The sequence below is a fragment of the Amblyomma mixtum genome, chromosome 1, assembly GCF_055824585.1.
Source record: "Amblyomma mixtum isolate Tamu chromosome 1, ASM5582458v1, whole genome shotgun sequence".
In the NCBI taxonomy this organism is placed as follows: Eukaryota; Metazoa; Arthropoda; class Arachnida; order Ixodida; family Ixodidae; genus Amblyomma; species Amblyomma mixtum.
Genome location: NC_143012.1, coordinates 164,317,017 through 164,342,150, shown reverse-complemented (window position 1 = coordinate 164,342,150; position 25,134 = coordinate 164,317,017). Strand labels below are relative to the sequence as shown.

The 25,134-nt window shown below is 45.5% G+C and overlaps 1 protein-coding gene and 1 pseudogene across 2 annotated transcripts in view; both read left to right on the top strand.

Annotated features, from left to right (window-relative positions):
• LOC149369651 (uncharacterized) overlaps positions 1 to 9,235 on the top strand; it is a 194,032-nt pseudogene extending 184,797 nt beyond the window's left edge. Inside the window, exon 2 of the transcript XR_016285417.1 lies at positions 6,270 to 9,235. The product of XR_016285417.1 is annotated as an uncharacterized LOC149369651 (transcript). The remainder of the gene's footprint in view (positions 1 to 6,269) is intronic.
• On the top strand, positions 85 to 24,654 carry LOC149369650 (uncharacterized). The gene is made up of 6 exons (XM_089559173.1): positions 85 to 6,349; positions 9,004 to 9,143; positions 9,229 to 9,379; positions 9,793 to 9,921; positions 11,895 to 12,059; positions 20,514 to 24,654. The coding sequence occupies exons 2-6, from the start codon at positions 9,088 to 9,090 to the stop codon at positions 20,574 to 20,576; spliced, it is 564 nt and encodes a 187-aa protein (XP_089415299.1). The 5' UTR covers positions 85 to 6,349; positions 9,004 to 9,087; the 3' UTR covers positions 20,577 to 24,654.
• Positions 24,655 to 25,134: the final 480 nt, after the last annotated feature.

Below are 25,134 nucleotides of genomic sequence, written 5' to 3'. Positions count from 1 at the left end.
CTTCTGCAAATAAAGCCGATCCTGGAACGAAACAGTCGTGGAACCCTAGTAAAATTCTAAAAGTGTCAGGAAGTTATCCACCAAAATGCCCGCAAAATTTTGGAAGGCAATTGGGCCATTTTTCTCAATGCAGAGCGAGACAGCCGCCAGCAACTCTGGTTGTGGAACGGAGTAAAAAAGATCAACAACGTCAAGTAAAAAAAGATATACCTGACGGACTCGTTGCTACTCAAAAATTCACTAATATCAGGGCTTGTCAGCTATGAACCAACATGCCACGGAGAGTGTTTTACTGAAGCCGTTCAGTTGTTTGCCCATGTTTTCCGTGAAGTACGGGAAAAGAACGTTTGTAATTATAGCTGTGCACTTTGTTTTGTGCATATCAAAATCATTGAATTCTAATGCAGAATCTCACCAAGTTCGTCAACAGCATTTTTAGAAGTGTGCGCAGCAGTCTACAAGGTGATACTTCACTCTCGGCGATAAGTTTGACTCGAAGACGCTAGAAGCTACGGCAGTTTTTGTTGCGAGCCTGGGATTACTGCGAACTCGTGGTGTTTCTTGATTTCGGCGTGCTTCAACAGATCACTGTAGTATGGTCGAATGTTACAATTGCAGTACTTGCAGTGAGTAGTCATTCCGCTTTCGCGTGACGAAATGCATCCTGTAATGCATGCTAATATGCGTATGAGATGCTAAGCGAAGTGCGACTAAATGCGTAAAGAATATTTTCCACTTAGGTTACCACTCAGTTTCTTGTGCTTTCTCCATTTTTCTCCACACGTGCGCTTTGCTCCGGCGTCTTTTCCAATAGTAGACGGCGGTGTCGGCACGCCGAAGGCATAAAACTGAAGCTTTGGCGCCTTGAGGCACACAAGTGTTATTTCGCCGGTACCGTGCTACTCCTTCCTCTCCTGGCGTCACGCCGTTCACCGGGTTGCACCTAGGCGCATTGTTTCGGATGCACGATCCTAACCCAGGGTGGAGTGGAGAAACTTCATTGATCTAAAAGATCAGTGGGGTAGTATTAATGGCCCCCTAATGGAGGGCGACCTTTCCCACCCTGTCCGCAAGCTTGGCTTGCGTGTTCTTGTCAGGCTCCCTCAGGAGCCTAAGCCAGGCCTCCCGGGAGGGATCCGGTAGAAGGTCTTTTGGAGGTAGATTTTCCTTACAGTCCCATAGGATGTGTTCGTCTGTTTCTATGTCACTGCAATGTAAGCAGTTGGGATTGATGGGTTGTGTGGTAATTTTAGACAGAAGAATGGGAGTCGTTACTGTCCCAGTTTCGGCTCTACGTAGGTTTTTGGCCTGTTGCCTCGTTAGGTCCAGGTGAGGTGGTGTGTAAAGTTACCGCGCCTCATGGAGTTGATTGGTCATTTCCGAGTAAGTGAAAGTTTCGGTAATCTGGGACTCCGAGACACTCCCCGATCCGTCTCAGTTTGCTAGAGCTCGGGCATATCGGTTCGCCTTCTCGTTTCCGTCGTGTGCAGGGACCCGAATAATTTCTATGCGGCTTATATTTTGGCTGTGTTTTATTAGTGCTGAGGCTGCAGAGCAAATCAGGCCTTTGTTGTAATTTTAGATCACACTCTTAGAGTCGCTAATTATTGTGCCTACCCTGTCGTCCTTGAGAACTAAGGCAAAGACTACTGCTTCGGCCTCAGTTGCTGAAGTTACTGTCGCTACGGCAAAGAACCTGGGCTGGTCTTCTGTCGCTCACACCAAGGTGGCGAAGTATTTGTCTTACTTTGCTCGGGCCGCGTCTACATAGACTGCAGCTGGGTCGCAACTCTGTTGGTCTTCGATCCTTTGAGCACGGTTCGCTCTCCTAGCTGCATGCCTTTCCACTGTCATGTTTTTGGGGAGGGGTAGCATTTTAATATGCTGTGTGACGACGATCGGCAGCATCTGCCTGTAGCTAAAATCGTACACCGGCTCTAGCCCTAGCCTGTGGCTCTATCCCTAGCCTCTGAGCAGCATACGTCCTGCGGTAGAGAGTGAGAACCTCAATATTTGTGCTTCCTTATGCGCCTTTATCAGCTCTCCCAGTGTGTTGTATATGCCTAGTTCGAGTAGCTTTTCGGTTTCGGTGCATTTGGGAAGCCCTAGAACAACTTTGTACACCGTTCGAATGGCCGCCTTAACCGATTCTACCTCTCTTGCCTTGAGGTTGCAGTACAGTAGAGAGTATGTAATGTGGCTGATCATGAAGGCTTGTACTATGCGGCAAAGATCTTGCTCCTTCATTTCCCTGTGTTTATTACTTGCTCTTCTGATCAATCCTGTACTTGTTTACTTCTGTCCCGAATGGCCTTGAGGGCATCTTGACCTCCCCCATCTTTGTGGAAGGTGAGGACAATGACCTTGATTGAGGCTATCCACTTCGGCGGTATTGTTTCCTGCAAGTTTGATCTTCAAGAGTTTCCTCGCATAATGTTTCTGCAGTGATCGCATCCAACACATGATCTATCTCCGCTGCAAGCACTTTGGACTTTGTTGGGGAGCACTTTAGCCGATGCCGGTGGCATATGAGCTCACTGTGTCTGCAGCCTTCTGTAGTGCCTCTTCTACCTGCTGCTTGGCACCTGTATTGATCCAAATAGTAATATCATCGGCATACAGCGCTTGTTTGACGTGTGGGATTTTGCACAAGAGCTTCGGGAGGGATCTCATGGCTACGGTAAAGAGGAAAGGGGAGAGGACTGCCGCTTGTGGCGTGACATTGGCACCCTTTTGAATCACCGATCCTTCTAGCCCCCCAAATTTAATTGAGGCTGTTCTGTTACTAAGGAAGTTTCTGATGTAATTGTATGTCCTGGTCCCTTACTTTCATCTCGGAGAGACCATTAACGATAGATTCATGGGATAAGTTATTGAAAGCCTTGCACAGGTCTAAGCTGAGGACGGTATGCAGTCGTTTCTCCCTTATTGTCCGAGGAAAGACATCCTTTTGAATCATCCATAGTGTGTCCTGTGTCGAGAGGCCAGCCCTGAAGCCAATTTGTTTACTAGGGAAGAGTTTTCCTTCTCGACATAAGCGTTGAGCCTGTTGAGAACTACGTGCTCTAGGACCTTGCCTAGATAAGAAGGTAGCGAGATAGGTCCAAGATATTGAAGATCTATTTTTTTACCGCTTTGGGAATGACGAAAAAAGTACTTTAGATTCACGTTATTTTCCCCAGATGGTGCGCAGCGTCCGCACGGGCTTTGCTGCAACGTGCGCTTAGATTGGTGTTGCTTTCTCCACAGGGCGCGCAACGTCCGCGTGGGCTTAGCGTGGGCTAGAGTTACTGGCATATACAGTAACTCTAGCGTGGGCTTAGAGGTGTGCGCCGTGCCGGTTTCGACCAGCGGCGGAGTGGTGGTCGTTTTTAGTCGGCGGCGGCACACGGACATTTCTCCTCTGCGGCGGTGGCGCCGGCGGCGTAAAAACCGAAACCACAAATTAAGAGAAAGCTGTTTCGCTACATCTTTCTTTGTTAAACAGGTTGAAATTCTATGCTTTTCATTTTAGGGGCTAATAGGACACACATACAGACGTGTTGAGAGCGAGATAAATGAAAAACGATATTGTTCAGCTGACAATAGAACAAATTGGCACATATCTCAATGCGTGTATGCTGAGTGTGTCATTATATATTTATTTTTCTATTTATGTGCAGAACCTTGCTTGTTTTTCTTTGTCGTAGTCACAATTGTTTTCACAATATTAATCGCTCTTTGCTTAAGAAAATTCCTTAGAACGGCAGTTTCCCGGAAGAAAAAAGAACCAAAATACTTTTCTAGTAGGTGAACGTATCTTCAGCTGAGATACGTTATGAAGAGGTAGAATAGAAATTGCACAATTCGTTTACTTATCACCAGGTTCAATGAACGAAGTGCGGGTTGGTATAAAGCAGGCTAAGCTGGGGGGGCACGATTAATTCCGAAAAAAGTTATTTTTTAATCTACGGATAGAAACTTTACTAGTTCAGTGCAGCTATCGGTGTCAGTTGCATCATATTGTGATATATATGAATGCTACAAAGAAACAGCATCATGCAGTAGAGGTGTAGAAATATTTTTATTTGGAAGTCCAATGAAAGTTTCAAATTTTCCAAACAATAAAAATGACAGGTAATAAAAATTGAATACTTAAAACTTAAACATTAATGACAGCATATATATAAGATTTACAAATGCTATAATTATCGTGAATAAACAAGACTTTATCTACAGTGAGTGGGTGCAAAGTGTTGACAATTCCCAGTACCTCGACAAATATTGCCTGAAAACAAAATGTGCACTTACGCAGCAACGATCGCAGCTCACAAGAGAATTGTAAGTGAGAGCTGCAGGCTCCAAAAAATAAAAGCTCTCCCTCCTGTCAGGCGCTCGGCCTTTCTAGAGCGAAACGTTTGAAAAATGGGTCTCTGACACAACCTTGGATAGACTTGAAACTCTGCGCGATGGCTGTCTTCGTCCAAAAGCTCCTCCTGCGCTATAAAAATTCGTCATCATACAACAACTTCGAAACTGCGAGCGCTGCGCATTCCGTTAGCTCTGCTCCCAGCCGCAAGTGCGCAGTTAGCCCCGAATAGTATCCTTGGCTACCCTACACTTAACATGTTCCGATCATCTGTGCATTCGTGGTTGGCATTAGCACTCTACGCTGTACTAAAACTTTGGAACACGGAAGTAGCTGAATAATAAACATTGCTATAATCACCCATGATGTCTCATCATGGGGGAGGTCATCGCCTACAAGAACACGCATATTCATTCCAGGACTTAAAGAGATCTTTATTAACACATAATTCGAGAGGGATAAGGCTCGAAAATGAAGTAGTTTGGTTAGTATAAAAAACAGGTTTTTAAATATAAAACAAAGTCAGGCCTTAAGAAAATCTCACCCATTGCGACCACCGCTTGCAGCTGAACTGAGGTTCGCCTGGTATGTCTTAGGAAGCTCCTCGAAGACCTGTCTCACTCGACTGAGTCTGTCCAGCAGCTCCCTAATCTTCGATTCTTCAGGACTACACACTTAGCACAAGCTTTGCATGGTGTCCTAATATAAGTCCAGCATTTTTTTCATGTCATCCGTAACGGGGTCGAGCATTTCTTTCACGACATGCGTAATGGGTTCCAAAAGAGGGTTCTTGAGAACGAGCTCGTCAGTCTCGGAACTGGCAGTTGCATCACTCTCACCAACAGCGTCGTTCCAAGAATCGTTACCGCTCTCTAGGTTACCTTTGCAGACCTTCCAGTGACACTTGACGTCGCGGGAGGGATGTCTTCCCGGTGACAGTGGTCGTGACTCTTCGGGTGATAGCCACAGTACACTAGACCGTGGTTGACGAGCTCCCTAAGGTCGCCTCGGAACGAGCATCCAAACTTCATGTTTAGGCAGTAGACTTCTAGAGACATCATATCCTCGATGCGAAACTGTAGCTTCTGGACCTCACGCACCTTGAAGCAGACACGATCCGCCGGACAGACGGCAGTGCAGTCCTTGTGGGCGGGGTTCTTGATAAGAAAACCTAGACAGTACTCGCACACGCTATGGCCGCAAGGCAACATAAAAATGATTGCCACCACATCTTGGCACACGATACAGAAGCGGGTGTCAGGCAGCGGCTGCCTGAACAGAATGGGTCGACGGTGAAGCGAGGCACAGTATCCCCTTAGGGTGTACCATAGTCCCTCGAACTCAGCGCTATCCTCGCGCACAGCCCTCGGGTCGTAAATGCATGGGGTTCTCTGCGCACTCGCCCCGACACCAGGTCCGGCCTTGTGTGTGCTGGGCACGCTGTCCGTAGCTGTCCACTGTCCAGATGAAGTGCGCTGGTCTCTGTAGCGACCTGATCGAATCCTGTGCGATGCGCGCAGAAAGTGAGTGCTGGCAGCGACAGGCCAAAGGATCCGAGCAGTTGCAAGATCGCAACGATGTCGTTTATGCATAGGTCACACACGCATCACCCATAGCTTCTTATTAACAAAAAAAGACAAACCTGTGTGTGAAATGTGTGGTGAGGAGCTCACAGTAATAAATCACACTTTAATTTCTTGTTCGCATCTTGAAGAATTTAATTAAGACTGCCTAATGAGACGCGCAATTGACTGTTCAGTGGTATAAATCCATGGTTCCGGTCTTCTGTGTGAAAGCGCTGCTGCCGAAAAGACGCATGTGCTTCATTGGCTATCAGACGTCTGCATCAGTTTAGTGACCTTGTATTAACTAATGGCAGATGCAGGCTTCAAGTGATGCAAATTTATTGCTTTCATTATAGCCTCAGTATATGATCCACGTGGAGTGATCTCAGCACAAGCAGTCGGAAACCACTGCCCTGATCCACCAAGAAAAACGAAGGTCAGCAAGCATGTCTCCACATTGTGCAGGTTTACAACGAGACATTTCCATGCTTTTTCTCGTCACCTGAACACTGTTCACATGAACAAGGCGGTAATTGTGTGTTGTGCACGTCACCTCCAGTTTCCTCGGATTGCTCTTTACAAAAACCACATTCAAAATGAGTGTCGGGGGCTGCGAACTAAGCAGCTGCCACCTCTTAATGATGTCCCTACTCTTTCCATCAGGCCTCATGTTTCTGTTGCATCTGCATTAGAAAACACTTCAGTTTCTTGTCTTAATGAGAGTGATGAGATTAGTAATGGTGTGGAATGCACAGCAGAAAATTTGTGTTCTTCAGAATCGCTGTCAAAGCTGTCCAGTTTAGCTAGACAGCTTGAGTCTAAGCACAAGTGCTCTAAGGTTGTTGAGGACACGGTCGTAAGCGGCATTTCAAATATTTTGACAGTTGTTGGATCTCCCACTGATGTGTCTTGCATTAGTTCTGACAGGCAACGAAAGTTGCTGTACCATTCACAGGGAATGTATGTTCCTCCGAAGGAAGTAACATTGCCGTCTAATCAGAAGGCATATATTGTTCCTTTAAAGTCTTTACTTGAACACCTACTTCAGCACCCTAAGCTAGCACAGTGTTTTGGGGCAGGGCTGAAAACTTCAGAGAGTGAACTGCTCCGAGACTTCACAGATGGCACCAGGTATCAGACACACCCTGTAGCAACACTTTCTGACAAGAACACGACTGTAATGGTATTGTACTGTGATGATATTGAACTTGCCAACACCATCAGAATGAAAAGAGGGTTGAGAGGCAAGCTCACAGTTTTTTATATAACCTTTGTAAATATCAAGCCGTTTGATCGATCCAAAGTGAGCAACATTTTTTTTTCTGGGTGTTGGAAGGTCAAAGGATTTGAAGACACAGGCTGCAAAACGGATACTGCTTGACGACTTTATCCTCACAGTAAACCAGCTTGAAGCTGGGTGTCAACTAAAGACTGCTGATGGGGACAAAACTTTCTTTGGATTTTTGCTAGCCTACATCGGAGATGCCCTAGCGTGTCATAACATTGCAGGTTTCAAGGAATGTTTTGCTAGAAATGTGCGAGTGGCATGCAGTACATGCATGGTACCAATGGCAGAATTCCACAAAATTTTCTACGAAATACATTGCCCACTGCGTACTGAACCTCAGTATGAACGCCACCTCCTTGGACTTGAAAGCACTAATTCAGTGAAAGATTTTCAGGAGCTGTCAGCCCAGTGTGGCATTAAATCAAGGTCTCTGCTTTCAAATATCAAAGGCTTTTCAGTTCTGACTGACCTCTTTTATGACCCAATGCGCATTTTATTGGAAGAGATTGTACCTATGGAACTCTCAATGTTTGCCAGGTTTGCAGTAAGGGACGCTTCATGGCTGACCTTGAGGCAACTGAATAAGTGCCTGTGTGAGTTTTCCTTTCATAAGATGGTGAGCAGCAGTGATTACCCTCGTTGTTTTGAACAAGGTTTCAGCACACCATCTTCAGCAAGTTCTAGTTTTGTGCTTTTGCTACATTTTCTTTTTTTGTTGGTTGATTTTATTCCAATAACTCCATTGCTAGAGCCGCACTGTGAGTGTCTTTTGCTGTTGTGCATCGTCACGCAGTTTTTACTTTCACCGGTGATATCCCCCCTGCATTAGGACAACTTGAAGGCCTTATAGCACGTCACAATGAGCTGTTTGTACAGTTGTATGGCTCTGAAGCACATAAGCCCAAACTTCACATGCTATTGCACATGGCCTCACAGTTACGGCGCTTTGGTCCTTCACATCACCATTGGACCATGCGATTTGAAAGCAGGAACTGCCTTCCAAAATCAAAAAAGTTCTGGAATTTCAAGAATATTCCATTCTCTGTAGCTGAGTATTTTCAAATCACATTGTCCAATGATCTTTGGGAAGGACCACAGCTACTACGTCATGAGATTAGTCTTCATGAAAAGAGCATCTCCAGACTTGGCATGCCTTTTTCTCTTACAACTGAGTTCTTGCCTTGTGGGCTGGAGGCCTGTAATATAGGCGAAAGAGCCACAACTGTGCCATATGCTGAAGTGAACAGCGTGAAATTTTCTGTCTCAGATATCATTCTGTTTGCCAAAAATGATGAGCCAGTGTTTGGTGAAATTGAGAAGATTGTGTTGTGGGCACAGGATATCTTCTTCAATATACATATTCTAGTGAAGATAAACTATTCAAAGCGAGTGAATGCATTTGTTCTTTCAAAGGCGGTGCATACAATGTTTATTAAGGCTGATTCTCTGTTCTATCCATGGCCACTGTTCTCATGCAGAAGAAATGACCTACATTATGTGATATCAAAATGCATACATGAAATGCCATTTGCATAGGTGATATTGTCAAGCAGCTTGAAACTTGGTTTTGTGATTTTTTTTTTCAACAAAGTGCATGTGTATGCTTATGCAAAAAATAGGAGGAGGCTTGCCTGTAGAGAAGTGAAACACTTTGTTCAGTTCAACTGTGCTCGTTGGAGTTGAGCAAGACGTGGAGTTTGTTGAAATTTGTTTTTGTTGGTTTATGCTTATGGTTACATGTTTTTCTGAGGTTAATAAAGTATTCAGCATTTGGCGGAGATTCAGTTTTCTTTATTATATAGGTGTTCAGTGACTGGCTTGAAGAAAACTTGCCAACATTCTCCGAGTACGTACAGCCTGTGCTTCAATGGAAGGCTCTTGCCGAAATGGTGTATAAGAGCCAGTGCCGCCAGCTTCGTGCTGAAGTCTCATTGTTTCTTGAGTGAGTTATTTTTATATTTTAACGAACTGAATAATATAGTGCTTAGTTACTTCTTAGGATCTTACTTTATTCTTATTTTTTGAAGTGAAACTGGCCACATGGACAGGGGAAATAAAGCTGAAAGACGGTGGAAGTACAAAGCCCTTGGGGATGCCCTCGTGAAAAAATATCCAAATTGCAAATGGGAGCCTCCTAAGCCAGGCACCAGGATTGAGCACACACGAACTGCTATTCACGTAAGCATGTCATGACATATTTATTTATATTTTTAAAGATGTGAACGTGCATGATGGTGAGGGAAAGTATTCAAGTGTCTGTAAAAGAACGCAGTGTCCTGGACTTGAAAGTAACAAAAAAAGAAAAATCGATGGAGTGATCAGACTAGAAAATGTGATATAAGGTAGGGAGAAACAGCAGACGAAAGTATCAGTTCAAGTCAATGGCAAAAGCATCTTTGCTGAAACTAAAATATGTAAGCACGTTAGATAATGCAATGTATTATAGGAAGAAACTGGCTCCTGACCAAATTGCTATGCACATAGTGCACTGTATTGAGCTCCATTTCCTTGCGTTTGAGCGACTACATCCTGAAACGGGTTGCTCTCTTTTGTTAATGTTTTCATGCTCATTTTTTTGTTGTTTTATGCAGAGTGTGTTCATATGTAGACTGTCCCTTCTGAGAACGATGCAGCGGCGTCGACAGAAAAAAATAATTCCTCTTCATGTGGAGGAGTGCAGCCCTGAAATCACAAAGGAGGTGGCTGTGGCAGAGTTACAGGTGAGTTGGGAGTTTTGAACTGCATATGTGACAAATCCTGACAATTCAATGTTCTTTATATTTTATGTAGTTTGATTTTGGAGGGGATTTTAATATATATCTGTCTTTTTATGTTCTTGTTACTGGCCTCAAGCACATTAAGTGGCGTGACATATAACATTGAGAGGGTCACGTGCCTCCTGAAAGTCAAAGGAGCTACTACCGGGGCTAGTTGGAAATACATACTTGAAGGAATTGGTGAGCGCTAAAAAACACGGAAAAGGGACGAACACACAGGATGAAGCGCTTTCTAACAACTGTTTTAATCTCAAAAGGGACATGACTATATACACACATTTGACGTCAAATCATGCACAGAAGAGGGAGGAACGCACGCGCTGACAAGAATGAAGGAAAAAAAGGAAAGCAGGTAAAAAATACGTGCGCTTACAACAGCCGAAGATTACTATTCTTGAGATAGGTTAATTGTTCCTTTGTTCATGTTCCTTTTGAGATTAAAACAGTTGTTAGAAAGCGCTTCGTCCTGTATGTTCGTCCCTTTTCCGTGTTTTTTAGCGCTCACCAATTCCTTCAAGCCTCCTGAAAGTCACCTTCCAAGACCGCTACCAGCACTATGTTGACCTGTTGCCAAGTTATTTCTTGGTAGAAGATATCGTAAGTATAAAATTATTGTATATCAACCTAAACTGTAGTATTCCTTGGTAAATAAACTGCTTGTCCGGAATGGCGCAGAGCAAATTTAGAAACCTAGACAAAGGAAAACTGATATTATTTTGTATTGAAGGCAGCAACATAACAGTAAATTTTATCCAGCCAAACACTGTCATTGTTTAAAAAGAAAACCCAGGTTTAGCCACATGACTTTTATTCCAAAAGCATTTCTTAAGCAGCTATGCATTCATTTCATTTATTGAACCCTCAAGGCCAAAGGTATTAAAGAGGGGAGTGGTTTAAAAAACAACAAATTACATAAACAGATGTAATACATGATACAAAACAAAGTATTATCATATTCCTGTTATACAATGTTAGCTAGTGCAGAACGAAAATGCTGGTTATCACATATGTCCACGATATCTGCATGATGTACGAGGCAAGAAAGACTGAAATGCAGTTACAGTGTTACACATTTCAATGCCAACTTTGTGACGATGATCAGTGCGGTTTGACACGTATCTGGGGGACGAAATGAGGGCATCATGTAGCATGGGATGATGGTATAGTTTATGAAAGAGGCTCAAACGAATTGTCTGCTGGCGGGATGCTGAGAGAGGCAAAGAAAGATTAGCTTTCATGCCTGTTACACTTGCGGTACGGTTAAAGTTGGACAGGATAAAGCGTGCAGCGTTATTTTGAACTAGCTCAAGCAAAGTTATCAGTTTTTCATGATGGGGATACCATATGGCGGCGGCGTATTCCAGATTAGGGCGTATTAGTGTTTTATAAAGCAATAATTTCAAGGAAGACGGAGTTTTGGAAAAGTTACGGCGCACGTAGCCCAACATGCGGTTAGCTTTGTTAGCAATGTACTCAATATGGCGCGTCCAGTTAAGGTCAGCAGAAATATGAACACCCAGGTATTTATATGAAGTAACCGCTTCTAAGGGAACGTTATTTAGGTAGTACACAGGCGGAGCGTTGGCACTTCTTGATATTCGCATAGTTTCGCACTTATTAGTGTTAAGTTCCATAAGCCATTCATTACACCAAAGAGAAATGTTAGAGAGATCACTCTGAAGAAGGTTACCATCGTCGGGGCATTTTATTTCGCAGAAAACAACACAGTCGTCAGCAAACAAAAGAATGCTAGATGATACAATGGAAGGGAGGTTGTTGATGTAAATAAGAAATAAAAGGGGTCCGAGCACTGAGCCTTGTGGCGCGCCCGAGTAAACTTCGCTGAAAGGTGAGTTAAAATTATTAGCGGAAACGAGTGTAATAAACCACTTTTTTATTTTCTTGCTTCTAAACAGCTTTGTGCTGAGGTACGACTGCGTTTTGGGAGCACAGTGGATGATTTGGAACTGAGGCTCAAGAAAGCTGTGCGGGTCTTTTCGGAAAAACAGGGCCATGAAACCTCACTGGCAGACGTTTCACGTCACTTGCAAGGTTCTGTGGATCACTCTTTAATTACCGAGGTAAGTTAGCAAATTTCTGTCTTGTGTTTGCATAACTGTATTCAATAACAACAACCAGTGGTCATGTATGAAATGCAGCGTAAAAGTTAACATGGAATTCAGGTAATGCTATGAAAGTTGTTGAAAACCCTTGAATTTTCGCTCTGAACCCTGCCAGCATGAACACTGCAAATTGTCTTAAAAGATGACCAACGCCTACTGTGAAAAAATATATGGATATATGGATATATATCCATATATATAAAAATATATGGATATATGGAGAAACAGAAGGAGAAGTCATCCATTTGAAAAAGAAGAACATTGAGCGGGCCATCATCATATGCTTGCTGGTGTACGATTTGAAAAACCTCACCTACCCGCAAGCATCTTCACAAACTGATTCTGGTTCAGAAAATCCTGAAGCTTGAAGATCAAATCCCACGTGGCATGATCTCAAACCGTTTGAAGTGTTTTTTGGCACTCTTAAAGAAAAAGAATGTTTTGTAATCCATACGATCACCAAAGATTGCTCAAGCAGACAAGGTTTAGAAGCAGCCATGTAATCTTTCTTTATAGCAGAAAAGTTCTCTGTTGCCAGGAGTTTAGTTTTATTGAGTCAATATTTTGTGTTTTAAATAAAGTGCTTATTTTATATTTCAGTTTCTTCCATATCTGTGCAAAGGCTTGAGAGCCCATGCACTTACATGTGTCATGCATTTTCATCTGCTGAATAAGTTAACTATTCCATCTGCAGCCCGCAGGATATATCATGTACATCAGAACATTATATGTTTATAGGTGAGGAGAGTAACTGACCATTATATTGCTGCGACGAAGAGGAAGTGGAAGTCGAAGTGGCCTCCCGCGTGAAAGGGTCGCACGAAGAAGAAGAGGTTGTTGGTGCTTCCTGCTGGCGTTGGTGCTTCCTGATGCTCGCCGCTAGGAACTATTCACCTACCGCTTGTAAATAAATGTAAATAGTATTTCCCCATAACATCTTGGTGGAGGTGCTGGGTAGACGGAACTACGCAGCGGGCGCTACCTTCCACCCCCGACGTACCTTTCACGCCGCCGCTACCTTCCACAACTTACAATGACGGAAGCCGCTCCTACAGATTCGGCAGCATCAGTGTCCTCGGTGGTCCTCACTCACCCTCGGGATCCTGGACCCTTCTCTGGGGACGACGACGCTGACGTTGAGACCTGGCTTCGCAAGTATGAACGGTGCAGCGCTAACAACCGGTGGGACCAAACTTTCATGCTTGCAAACGTGGTTTTTTACCTTAAGGGCACGGCGCTGAAGTGGTACGACAGTAACGAAGAGACATTAACCAGTTGGGATGACTGTAAGCAGAAACTTATTGACCTTTTCGGCAAACCACTCGGCCGGCAGCTTGCCGCTAAAAGAGATCTTGCCAGTCGCGCCCAGTCATCCACGGAGTCCTACGTGTCCTATATTCAGGATGTGTTGGCTTTGTGCTACACGGTCGATAAGGAGATGAGCGAGGCTGACAAAGTCGGACATGTGCTGAAGGGCATTGCAGACGATGCCTTCAATCTCCTCGTTTATAAGAACTGCGACAAGATTGCAAGACATCGTAAAAGAATGCCGCCGCTTCGAGGACGCCAAAAGCCGACGGATCACCCAGCATATCGCACGCCTGCCCAACACGGCTGCGTCTTTGTCCTGCCAAGATCTTTGTCCACGGAACCAGCCGACCTCACCAGAGAACGTGACCCGTATCGTACGCCGTGAGCTTGAAGCCATTGCTCCGGCCTCCTTAGCAACACCTGCAGCCAACCAGCCCCTGCCCCTTCCACTTATTCAAGCCGTCGTCCGCCAGGAAATTGCTAACTTGGGTTTGTCCTCTGTCGCCGCTCTTCATCCCTCCCAAGTGCCCGAAGTCCCTCCTCTATACCCTGTCCGGCCTGTTTACACCGCTCCTCGGCCGCGCAACCCCTCCAAGTGGCGTACGCCCGACGACAGGCCTATCTGTTTCAACTGTTCCCGTGTCGGCCACATCGCCCGTCATTGCCGTAGTCGATGGTACTCCTCCCAGCGGAACCGTTACTCGACCCCACCTTATCGCCCTGACGCTGCAGACTCAAGCTCTTTCTCGCGACCCTTGGACACGTCAAGACCCACCACCGACGTCCCGCCGCCCCGCTTCAGCCGCTCACCATCTCCACAGCGCCGCCAGTCCCGTTCGCCGCAATGACCGCGCGCTTCCTCTCCCGGCCCCTACGGACGATCACAGGCGGAAAACTAATTTCTGCAGCGTCCAGATGTGATGCTGCAGATACGACCCGGCTCCAAAATCCTCGTTTAGTTCTTCGTGTCCCGCGCAATTTACTGACCATACAAGTCGATGGCGTTGCCGTCTCTGTTCTGGTTGACACGGGCGCCCACATTTCTGTGATGAGTTCCGACCTACGACGCCGCCTCCGCAAAGTACTGACGCCTGCTCCTACAGCTGTTGTTCGAGTTGCCGATGGCACAACGTCCCCAGTCCTCGGCCTGTGTGCTGCTCGTGTGACGATTTCTGACCGCCAAACCACCGTGCTCTTTACCGTTCTGAATCAGTGCCCTCATGACGTCATACTCTGCCTTGATTTCCTTAGTGAGCACGGAGCCCTTATTGACTGTGCAAGTGTTGTTGAGTTGGACCTACCGTACCTCTCAGAACCACCTGCCCCAGTTGTGCACCGTCTCTGTACTGCCGAGTTCACCCGCTTACCACCTGAAGCCGCTACTTACGTATTGTTTAAATCTGTTCCACCTCTTCCTAACGGCCAGTATATCATCACCCCTGTCCTTGATTTGCCCGTCACAAAGAATGTTGCCCTTGCCCATACGGTTGTCGCAGTCTCGGCAAACAGCGCGTGGTTACCTGTTCTCAACTTCAGTACGCACGTCCAGACGCTTCCTCAAGACATGTGCCTCGCCACGCTGTCCCCTACCGATGAATACGTGATCTCTGCAGTCACAAATTGTGTATCGTCCTCTCCGGACGATCATGTCACAGCTCTTTCGAGACCTGACCACTTTGAAAATATGATTGCTTCAGATCTCTTTGCCGACCAAGCCGAGGCGCTTACCCATCTTCTGGCATCTTTTCAGGACATATTTGACTTCAATGACCGCCCTTTAGCTCGTACGACTATTGTGAAGCATCGTATCAACACTGGTGACGCCACTCCTCTGCACCGCCGGCCTTATAGGGTGTCCAGTTCCGAACGCCAAGTGATACAACAGGAAGTCGAAAAGATGCTCGCTAAGGACATAATCGAACCGTCGTCCAGTCCTTGGGCCTCTCCAGTCGTCCTTGTTAAAAAGAAAGACGGCAGTTGGCGTTTCTGCGTCGACTACCGCCACCTGAACCGCATCACAAGAAGAGACGTCTACCCACTCCCTAGGATCGATGACGCTCTCGACTGTCTCCACGGATCTCAATACTTTTCTTCCATTGACCTTCGTTCCGGTTATTGGCAAATTGCCGTTGACGAGCAAGACCGCGAAAAGACAGCTTTCGTCACACCTGACGGTTTATACCACTTCAAAGTGATGCCGTTCGGACTTTGTAATGCACCAGCTACTTTCGAACGGATGATGGACTCACTCCTTCGCGGATTTAAGTGGACTACGTGTCTGTGCTACCTTGACGATGTTGTTGTCTTCTCGCCCACATTTGCCTCGCACCTTGAACGTCTCAGGAGTATCCTGACTGTCTTTCGTACGGCTGGGCTCCAGCTCAACTCGTCCAAATGCCAATTCGGCCGCCGGCAACTCACCATTCTGGGACATCTCGTTGATGCCTCCGGTGTACGTCCTGATCCAGCTAAAATTGCAGCGGTGCAACAGTTCCCTTGCCCAAATTCTCAGAAAGACGTGCGCAGTTTTCTTGGGCTGTGCTCCTACTTTCGCCGTTTTATTCAAGATTTTGCCCTTATTGCTCGTCTCCTCACTGACCTCCTGAAGACGGACACACACTTTACCTTGTGCTCTGATCAACAAAATGCGTTTTCCACGCTTGTCCACCTGCTGACATCATCCCCGATTCTAGCACATTTTGATCCCGCGGCCCCTACTGAACTCCGCACGGACGCCTGTGGCTACGGGATCGGAGCCGTGCTGGCTCAACGCTCCCGGGGCCCACACCACGTGGTTGCATATGCTAGCCGCTTGCTTTCACCTGCCGAGCGAAATTACTCCATTACGGAACGTGAGTGCCTCGCTCTGGTTTGGGCTGTAGCTAAATTCCGGCCATACTTGTTCGGGCGTGTTTTTTCTGTTGTCGCGGACCACCACGCCCTATGCTGGCTGTCCTCGCTGAAAGACCCTTCTGGGCGTCTTGGCCGCTGGGCGCTACGCCTTCAGGAATATTCGTACACTGTCGTGTACAAGTCTGGACGTCTCCATCAAGACGCTGATTGCCTGTCTCGGTACCCTGTCGAGCCACCTGCTCTCAGTGACACTGACGATATCCCTTCCCTGTTTGGCATTTCTGATCTACACAACATCGCCGAGGAGCAGCGCAAAGACCCATATTTGCAAACCATCATCGAGGGCCTCAGCTCTGGAAGCTTGAAGCGCTCCCTGCAGCTCTTCGTTACTAAAAATGACATTCTCTATCGCCGCAACTTCCGTCCTGACGGGCCCTCACTCCTTCTAGTCATTCCCCAGCAGCTGCGGTCTTCTATAATTGCAGAACTCCATGACCTGCCTGCAGCTGGCCACCTTGGTGTGGCACGAACTTACGACCGCATACGGCGCCGTTTCTTTTGGCCTGGATTATACCGTACAGTCCGGCATTACGTCACCAATTGCGACCTTTGTCAGCGCAGAAAGAAGCCTTCGGCACCACCTCCTGGTCTTCTGCATCCTATAGACGTGCCTGTAGAGCCGTTCCACCGTGTAGGGCTCGATCTCCTCGGACCATTCCCGACCTCGGATTCCGGGAATAGGTGGATCGCAGTAGCCACAGACTATGCCACTCGGTATGCGATCACCCGTGCGCTGCCTACGAGCTGCGCGACCGATGTCGCTGACTTTCTTTTGCACAGTCTTATTCTACAACGTGGTGCCCCTCGTCAATTACTCACAGACCGCGGACGCTATTTCCTGTCCAGAGTTGTCGACGACATCCTGCGTTCGTGTTCTACCAAGCATAAGATTGCCACAGCATACCACCCACAGACAAACGGGCTAACCGAACGTTTGAATCGAACATTAACAGACATGTTGTCTATGTACGTCTCCCCCGACCACAAAGACTGGGATCTTGCCTTGCCCTATGTGACGTTCGCTTACAACACCTCCAGGCATGACCCAACTGGTTACTCTCCGTTCTATCTCTTATACGGCAGACACGCCGTCCTGCCATTGGACACACTCGTGCCATCCGCTGACCGTCCCGTCACCGCCTTCGCCCGGGACGCCATTGCTCAAGCTGAAGACGCTCGCCAAATCGCCCGAACTCGGCTCCAAGCGTCCCAACAAGTGCAGAAGTCATTGTACGATAATCGCCATCGTCATGTCACCTACGAACTGGGGTCGCTCGTTCTTCTGTGGTCCCCTTCCCGTCGCGTCGGTCTCTCTGAAAAACTTTTGTCTCCCTACCATGGTCCTTATCGTGTTGTGCGTCAGGTCACCGATGTCACGTATGAAGTTGCTCCTCATACACCTGCATCCTCTTCATGTACACCACCCACCGACATTGTTCACGTTATGCGCCTCAAGCCCTACCACGCCGCTCCTCTATCACCGGCCTAACGCCGGGACGGCGCTCATGCCGCCGGGGGTCATGCTGCGATGAAGAGGAAGTGGAAGTCGAAGTGGCCTCCCGCGTGAAAGGGTCGCACGAAGAAGAAGAGGTTGTTGGTGCTTCCTGCTGGCGTTGGTGCTTCCTGATGCTCGCCGCTAGGAACTATTCACCTACCGCTTGTAAATAAATGTAAATAGTATTTCCCCGTAACAATATATTAAAAAAAGGCATGGTTAACTTAACTCTTTCCTTGATTTATGGGTAATAATCATATTTATTGGATGCAGTGAAATATACAGTTCGGCACAGATGGGGTACAAACCCACAACCTCTGCATGTCCTATACGATGCTTTCAGTTGAATGTGAGAGCTCTTTAAACATCAGCCACCGCGGTGGCTCAGTGGTTATGGTGCTCGGCTGCTGACCCGAAAGACGCGGGTTCGATCCCGGCCGCGGCGGTTGCATTTCTTTGGAGGAGAAATTCTAGAGGCCCGTGTACTGTGCGATGTCAGTGCACGTTAAAGAACCCCAGGTGGTCGAAATTTCCGGAGCCCTCCACTACGGCGTCTCTCATAGCCTTAGTCTCTTTGGGACGTTAAACCCCATAAACCAACCTCTTTAAACATGCATGTGAAGGTTGTGGGTTTGTATTCCATGCAGCAGTGGTGTGCTGTATTTATCTTACTGTGTAAACTTCAAGTTTTCGAGGTTTTCACATACCTATAGGTAGACGGATACAAAACTCTAAAATGTATGCCTTCAATAAAGGGTATACTTTTAGAGGCTGCAAGTTAACCTTTGTGTTAAAAGTGCTTGTGTGACCTATAGAAAAGAAACGTGACCTATACTATAGAGGTACCATATCTAAAGGTTATAGAAAACCTGTAAATTGGAAGCATGCAAATTTTAAAAATGTATGCCTTTAATAAAGGGGACCATTTTAAAAAAAAAGAAATATTTCTATATTTTTCCATTTTCCTAACTCAAGCATTCAATGAAAATGTACACATTTTTCAGGCACAGTTGGGTACATACCTAGAGTTACAGGCCTACATTTGGCCACTTTGTTCTCAAAGTTCTTAATTTACTGATAGAACAACATGTATAGAGAACTCGTGATGCCAACTGTATCACAGCAGTGTTGACATGAATGCGACTCGTTCCAACTTTCTGGTGAATTGTACGTGGGAAATGCACCAGGACAGCGTACATATTGCGTCAAGCAAAACAGCTACTACTGGGGCTAGTTGGAAATACGTCCTTGAGGGTATTAGGAAGCACCAGCAAAAATACACAGGGACGAACAGGTGAGTGCTGAACGAGATACACAAGGAAGCATAATGCGCCATGGTCGCATTTCTGTAAATTTTGCTTATGCATCCTTGAAAACTGTTAATAGGAAAGCCATTACTTTTTAAGGGCTGTTGGTTTCTTTCATTATTTCATGAAATTTTGCATGTTCTGCATTTGAGTTCTTTTTTGCTAACCGTATTTTCTCTGGTTGGGAATTTGTGGTCCTTTGACAGGAAAATTCTCAGGCCATTAAAGGATAAAATTCCCCTACAATTGGTCATTTCTGTGTGAAGAACAGTATAAGTTGTAGCTCGTTGATAGGGACACTTTGGTTTTGTAAAAAAGGTTTCTATAAAGTGAGCCTTTCGTAATAACTAATCATGAGGAAAAACAAAGGAAATATCTTGGAAAAAAAAAACATTTGATGGTTGCAGACCGCTTCTCTGCACAGTAGCAGACGATGAAGTGAGTATTGGGCAATTTTAGTAGCTCGAGGTGCATTATTCTGGTCGCAATCATGGGTGTCCAAAAGGGGAGGCAAGGGGGGGGGCGGTTCCCCCCCCCCTGGAATTACGGATATTATTTATGCCCTAGTAGAAAACAACTACAAGCCTACCGCCTTCCCCATCCTCAGACATCGGGTGCCCCCCCCCCCCCCCCCCCCCTGGAAAACGTTCTGCGGATGCCCTTGGTCGCTATTATCCCAAAAAATCACGTGGTACATGTTGAAGCATGTTTTGATGACATAGTAGTGTTTGAGGCACATGATAGTGCTTCTTGGCATGTATCTGCTACTACGACTGTTCAGATACCAAGGACTCTGTGCTCACTCGCCTGAGAGCAGCTGAATGTGGTTTTCAATGCAGCATACAGAATTTTGTTGTCACAGGCACTCGTGCAATGCAGTAAATGGTAAGGCGTGTTGACCGGGCGCCTAGCCACTCTAAAGCATGAAACCATGGACACATAGAAAGGCCACTACAACGGCAGTTGCTCATTCGCTGCCTACCGCCGGGTTTCTGCACTCAAATTACAAGCGGCGGAACAACAGGTAGAGGCATTCAGGATTATGTTCTCGTTGCTGTCGACATTAAAGGGACAAAAACACATGGATACCAATGGGCTCTGTGCATTTTTACCCTGTCTGTTGTCTGCACAGTGAGTTTCTATAAAGCGAGGCGTAACTACACTGAAAAAGTTTGGTCACAAGAAAAGCTGTCTATATCAGTAGGGGTCATATTAATGAGGCACAACTGTATTCATCATTTCGCACAAAAAACTACATGGCACTGTGTGGTGGGCAATTAGTGGCCCTGTGACTACACCCTAATTGTGATTTTGTGTCGGATATAGGTTTCTCTATGAGGCTGACAAAAAAATATTTCTTTGTCTTCTTTTATATTTTTTTTTCAGCTGAAGCTGGTCCTAGCGGCCCCAGTGGTGCCAGAGAGGACAGCGCTGGACGGCCAGTGGTGACGCCAGCGCCGGAAACACTGAAAAGCAGATGTAAAAAACAAACGCCTGCGTACAGCCCTCACACGAAAAAGCCCTTTGAGAAATTGCATTCTCGAAGCGACAGATACCGGAAAGCACTGGGCCAGATTGGAAAAAGGCACGACGGAAGCCGAGTAATGCAGCAGGAGGCTGTACACAAGCTTGAACCGCATTTGCCACAAGACCTTTTTGAATTGTTTAAAGCTCAAATCAGGCTCTGTTCTTTCATTTCGTAAATCCAAAAAGCACTGGTCAGAACAAATGAAACAATTTGCTCTCAATTTGCTCTTTCACTGCCCAAAAGCTAATCACCTCCTCAATGAAATGCTTCATTTGCCACATGTAAGGACACTAAGGCGCTGGCAGGCAGACATCCCAATTACACACCTGATATCATTCCAGGTGCTATGGTTGCAATAGTTCAAAAGATTGGGCACTGCATGACAAAGCATGCTGTTTTTTATTCGATGAAATATCCTTGAGGCTTTTATTTGTCTGGTTGGGAGCCTCGGGATCCTTGCCCAGGCAAGGATAGGCGCTGAGACTACCTGACCTTCTTAATGCTTTTAACATTAGCCATGTCTAAATTTCGTTTCTTCCGTTATTACTAGGTAGTACAGTATTATTAGGCCATCTACACAAGCGATGATTTTTAACATTTTTGAAAATTCTACAGAAAACTCATTCTATACCTTGAGCTTGGCGCATGATGGCCTTAGCTGCCTATGTGCCATAAAACCCAACACAACACAACGAAATATCCTTGAAAGAAAATTTGATGTATGATCAATCGAAAGACATTGTAATTGGCTTCACAGATGATAGGAATACCAGGACTTCTTGTGTGGCAAACACAGCTCTTGTTATGGTGGTGTCTGGCATGTCAAGAAGTTGGATGCAGCCAGTAGCCTTTGCAGCGTCCCACAGTGCAACTTCAGCCCTTGCAGTGCGCAAGCTGCTATTGGATTTAATTCAGCAGCTTGAAACAAAAGGTCTTCTGGTGAAAGCGGTCATCTCTGATCAAGGCTCGAACAATGCCAGCCTGTCAAAAATGCTCATCCATTCTATCTGTGAACCAAATTTCATTGTCAACAACTGCAAAATGTGCTTCATGCTTGACACCCCACACTTAATCAAATGCACAAGGAATAATTTGCGAACACATACGCTCACAATTGGCTCTGAGGTTGTTGACTGAACATAATCAAAACCCTTTACAAAAAAACTTTTAACATAGATCAGGCCTCTAACACACCGACTGAACATCTCAAAAGCAGATTGGCAAAAGAACTAAAAGAACAACAGATCTATAGGATGCCCTTTACTGACATGAGAGCTAGGTATGCCACACAAGTGTTCAGCGAATCTTTGTCTGTGGCACTCCTCACTCTCATCGCCATTCAGGAGCTTCCTGTAGATGCCAAATTTACAGCAGAGTTTATGGAAAGGATGGATAAGCTTTTTTACTGCCTGAATAGTTTGGCTCTTGAAAAGCAGGACGACAAGTTGTGGTACAGAATGGTTGAGGGCTTGCAACATCACGTCTTTCTTGAGTCGTGCAGAGACTGGATCGCCCAGTGGCTCTTTGGTAGTCCTGTGTACAAGCAACCACACACCATCAAAGGTTAGCAGATTACAATCAAAGCCTTGCTTCTGCTGTGGACAGATTGAAAAGGAGATTTCGATTTCACTCATCCTTTCACTCGTCGATTGCAGCAAGATCCTTTAGAAAATTTTTTTGCAACAGTTCATCAGAAACATGGCTGCAATGAGACACCTAATGTGTACCAATTCTTGGCTGCTCTAAAATGTATTTAGATTGGCAAACTTTTCAAACAATCTCAAGGAAACTGCAAAGTGACAACAAATGCGCTCCTCACCAACTTGGGGAGCGTTTCTGCATCATTGTCGCCAAGCAGCACTCCAACCATAAGCCACAGCAGGCAGCAAGGCTCAGATTCATCTGACATGCCAGCATTTTCACAAGATGCCTTTGACATAGTATATGAAAATGTTGTATACCATGTCGCTGGCACTCTTGTGAAGAGCTTTCCTGACCAGAGGACTACAGAGTGCACACGAGAGAGAACACTCCTTGCAGCAGACGGTGGCTCTCTCCATGGGCACCACCAGTTCCTTCGTACTACTCATGGAGAATGTTGTTCCTGGGCACCTTTTCAGGTCAATTGCCACAAGTTCTGAGGAGTGTCAAAATTATATAAAGGAATTGGATTTGGCCTTCAGGACAGAAATCTTGTACTCTGCCCATTTATCGAATGTGTTGAAAGGATGCCAAACCAGGAAACCATTTTCTGTTCACTAGGCTGCAGAATGAAATTTCTTAAATTATTCTGCCGCACAAGGCTACATTGGCACCTTTCATTAGTAAACAGGAGCACAATAACAAAAACGAAACAGAGAGCTCCTACCAGAAAAAAAGCGTAAATTAGCTGGCTAAATTCATGGTGCACTGAGTTAGGTTAGGATTAATATATTTGGTTTTTTGGTTTGGTATGGTTTATGGGCTTTAACATCCCAAAGCGACTCGGGCTATGAGTGACGCCGTAGTGAAAGGCTCCGGAAATTTTGACCACCTGGACTTCTTTAGCATGCAGTGACATCGCACAGTACATGGGCCTCTAGTATTTCGTCTCCATCGAAATTCGGGCGCGGCCGCCGGGTTCGAACTCGCGTCTTTCGGGTCAGCAGCCAACTGTACATGTGCCCTCTCTTGAACTTTTGTTTTACTTTTTTTAATGTATATAAGTATTTATGTGTCTGCTTATCCACAGTCCTGCTCCAAACTGCACATATACTATGTCGATTGCTTTTGCTCCTGCTGTGTTATTTCCTTTAGAATGTACAAGTTTACTTTCTGGAGGGGTTGTGTGCCTTGTTAGTTTGAACATTGCTATGATCAGTCGTTCGCAATTTACTCAGTAATGCTGAATGGCAACAGCTTACAAAAGGTGCCGCGAGAAACCCGTGTGTTTCAGCTTCTTTCTCTTTCTGTGCGACGAGCACGCAGTCACAGAGCGCCTCAAGGAATGGCAGAAATCAGTTAATAATGACAGGCTGTATGCTAAAAATAGTCTCTATAATCAGTTGCAGCATGATTTGTGCAAAATTAAAATTGTGAAACACATCATACATAATGTCGAGGCATACGTAGACACAGGTGTTCACAAAAACCAAAGGTGCTCTGCAGACTTGAGGGGTCTTGTGGTACATTATGGGGCAACCCCTGGTCATGGCTTGCACTCGGTTATGCTGCTGGGAAATTTACTGATAGCTAGAGCCCACAGTCAGCAAAAACAGACTGGCTCAGGTGCTCGGCTCTGTAACAATTAAGAGGGGTGTACGCATAAGATGCAAATTGGTTGACATGTATGTTGATGTCCAATAGAAGCGGGCTCAAACTATGCCACACTGCTATTCACAGTTGCTGTGTTTTTTTTTTGTTCTTTTTCAGGAAGTTGTAACATTTGGGGTTTCACTTCCTGAAACAATACATGGGCTATGAGGGACGCAGTAGTAGTGGCCGGCAGAATATACTGAACTATGCGGCGTCCCTAAATGTGTGCTGATGCTGAACAGTACACAGATCGCTTGCAATTTATCATTAAGTAATATATTAACTTGACACTGTGGTGGATGCAATATATTGCAACATAAAGAAGAATTGCCGGTTCGTTTTAAGCACTTTGTGCATTGTTTTTATTTCCCTAATGACCTATTTATAAGCCCGCATACTTTGGGTTACCCTCCAGTGTATCATCATGGCAAACTGAATCAATGACCTCCAATTATCATTGACTGCAGAATGTTCTCGCTTTGTTACTTTTGCCCTCCTGCAAATTTTTTGTGACTTATGATCTATGACTGTACTTTTGTTTCCTTCGTTCCACTGTGCCAACTAGAACTGTATAACAATAATTTAAGTGTACTTTGTCTTACTGTCGTTTTCTCCCCTTGTATAATATGCACCAATCCTGCAACAGTCTTGGCATGAGGCTAGCAGTATGTACTAAATAAAATAATAAATAAATAATTCTCCATGCATGGCCACAATTGTTCTGTGGATTTTCAAAAAGTCTTCTCTGCGCACGACTCTTGACCTGCTTTGGTTGCATCTTCCTACCCTTGGCACCAACAAAAAACAAGTAACCGAAATAGGGAATGGCAGATGAGCTATGCCCTACAGCATACCAGCCTGTAACTCATCTGCAAAAGTTAGCCAAACATGGCCAAGGTTAGCAGAGTCACACGGTGAACATTTCTTGCCGTCTTTATACTAAGCACTAGCACTGCAGCATATTATCTTGTCCTTAGTCCAATGCACTGTGAATTCTTCTGCACGAGTCGATGGCTGAAACTTTTCGCTTCCTTTCTCTGTGTGTGTACTATATCCATAGCCACATACTGATGCATTTCAATACATGTCAGATGTTTTACAGATGTTTTACTCCCTGCTATTTATCTGAATCTCTACACAGTCGTGTACACACCTGTATCCCTTCATGTAGCATTTGATTATGTA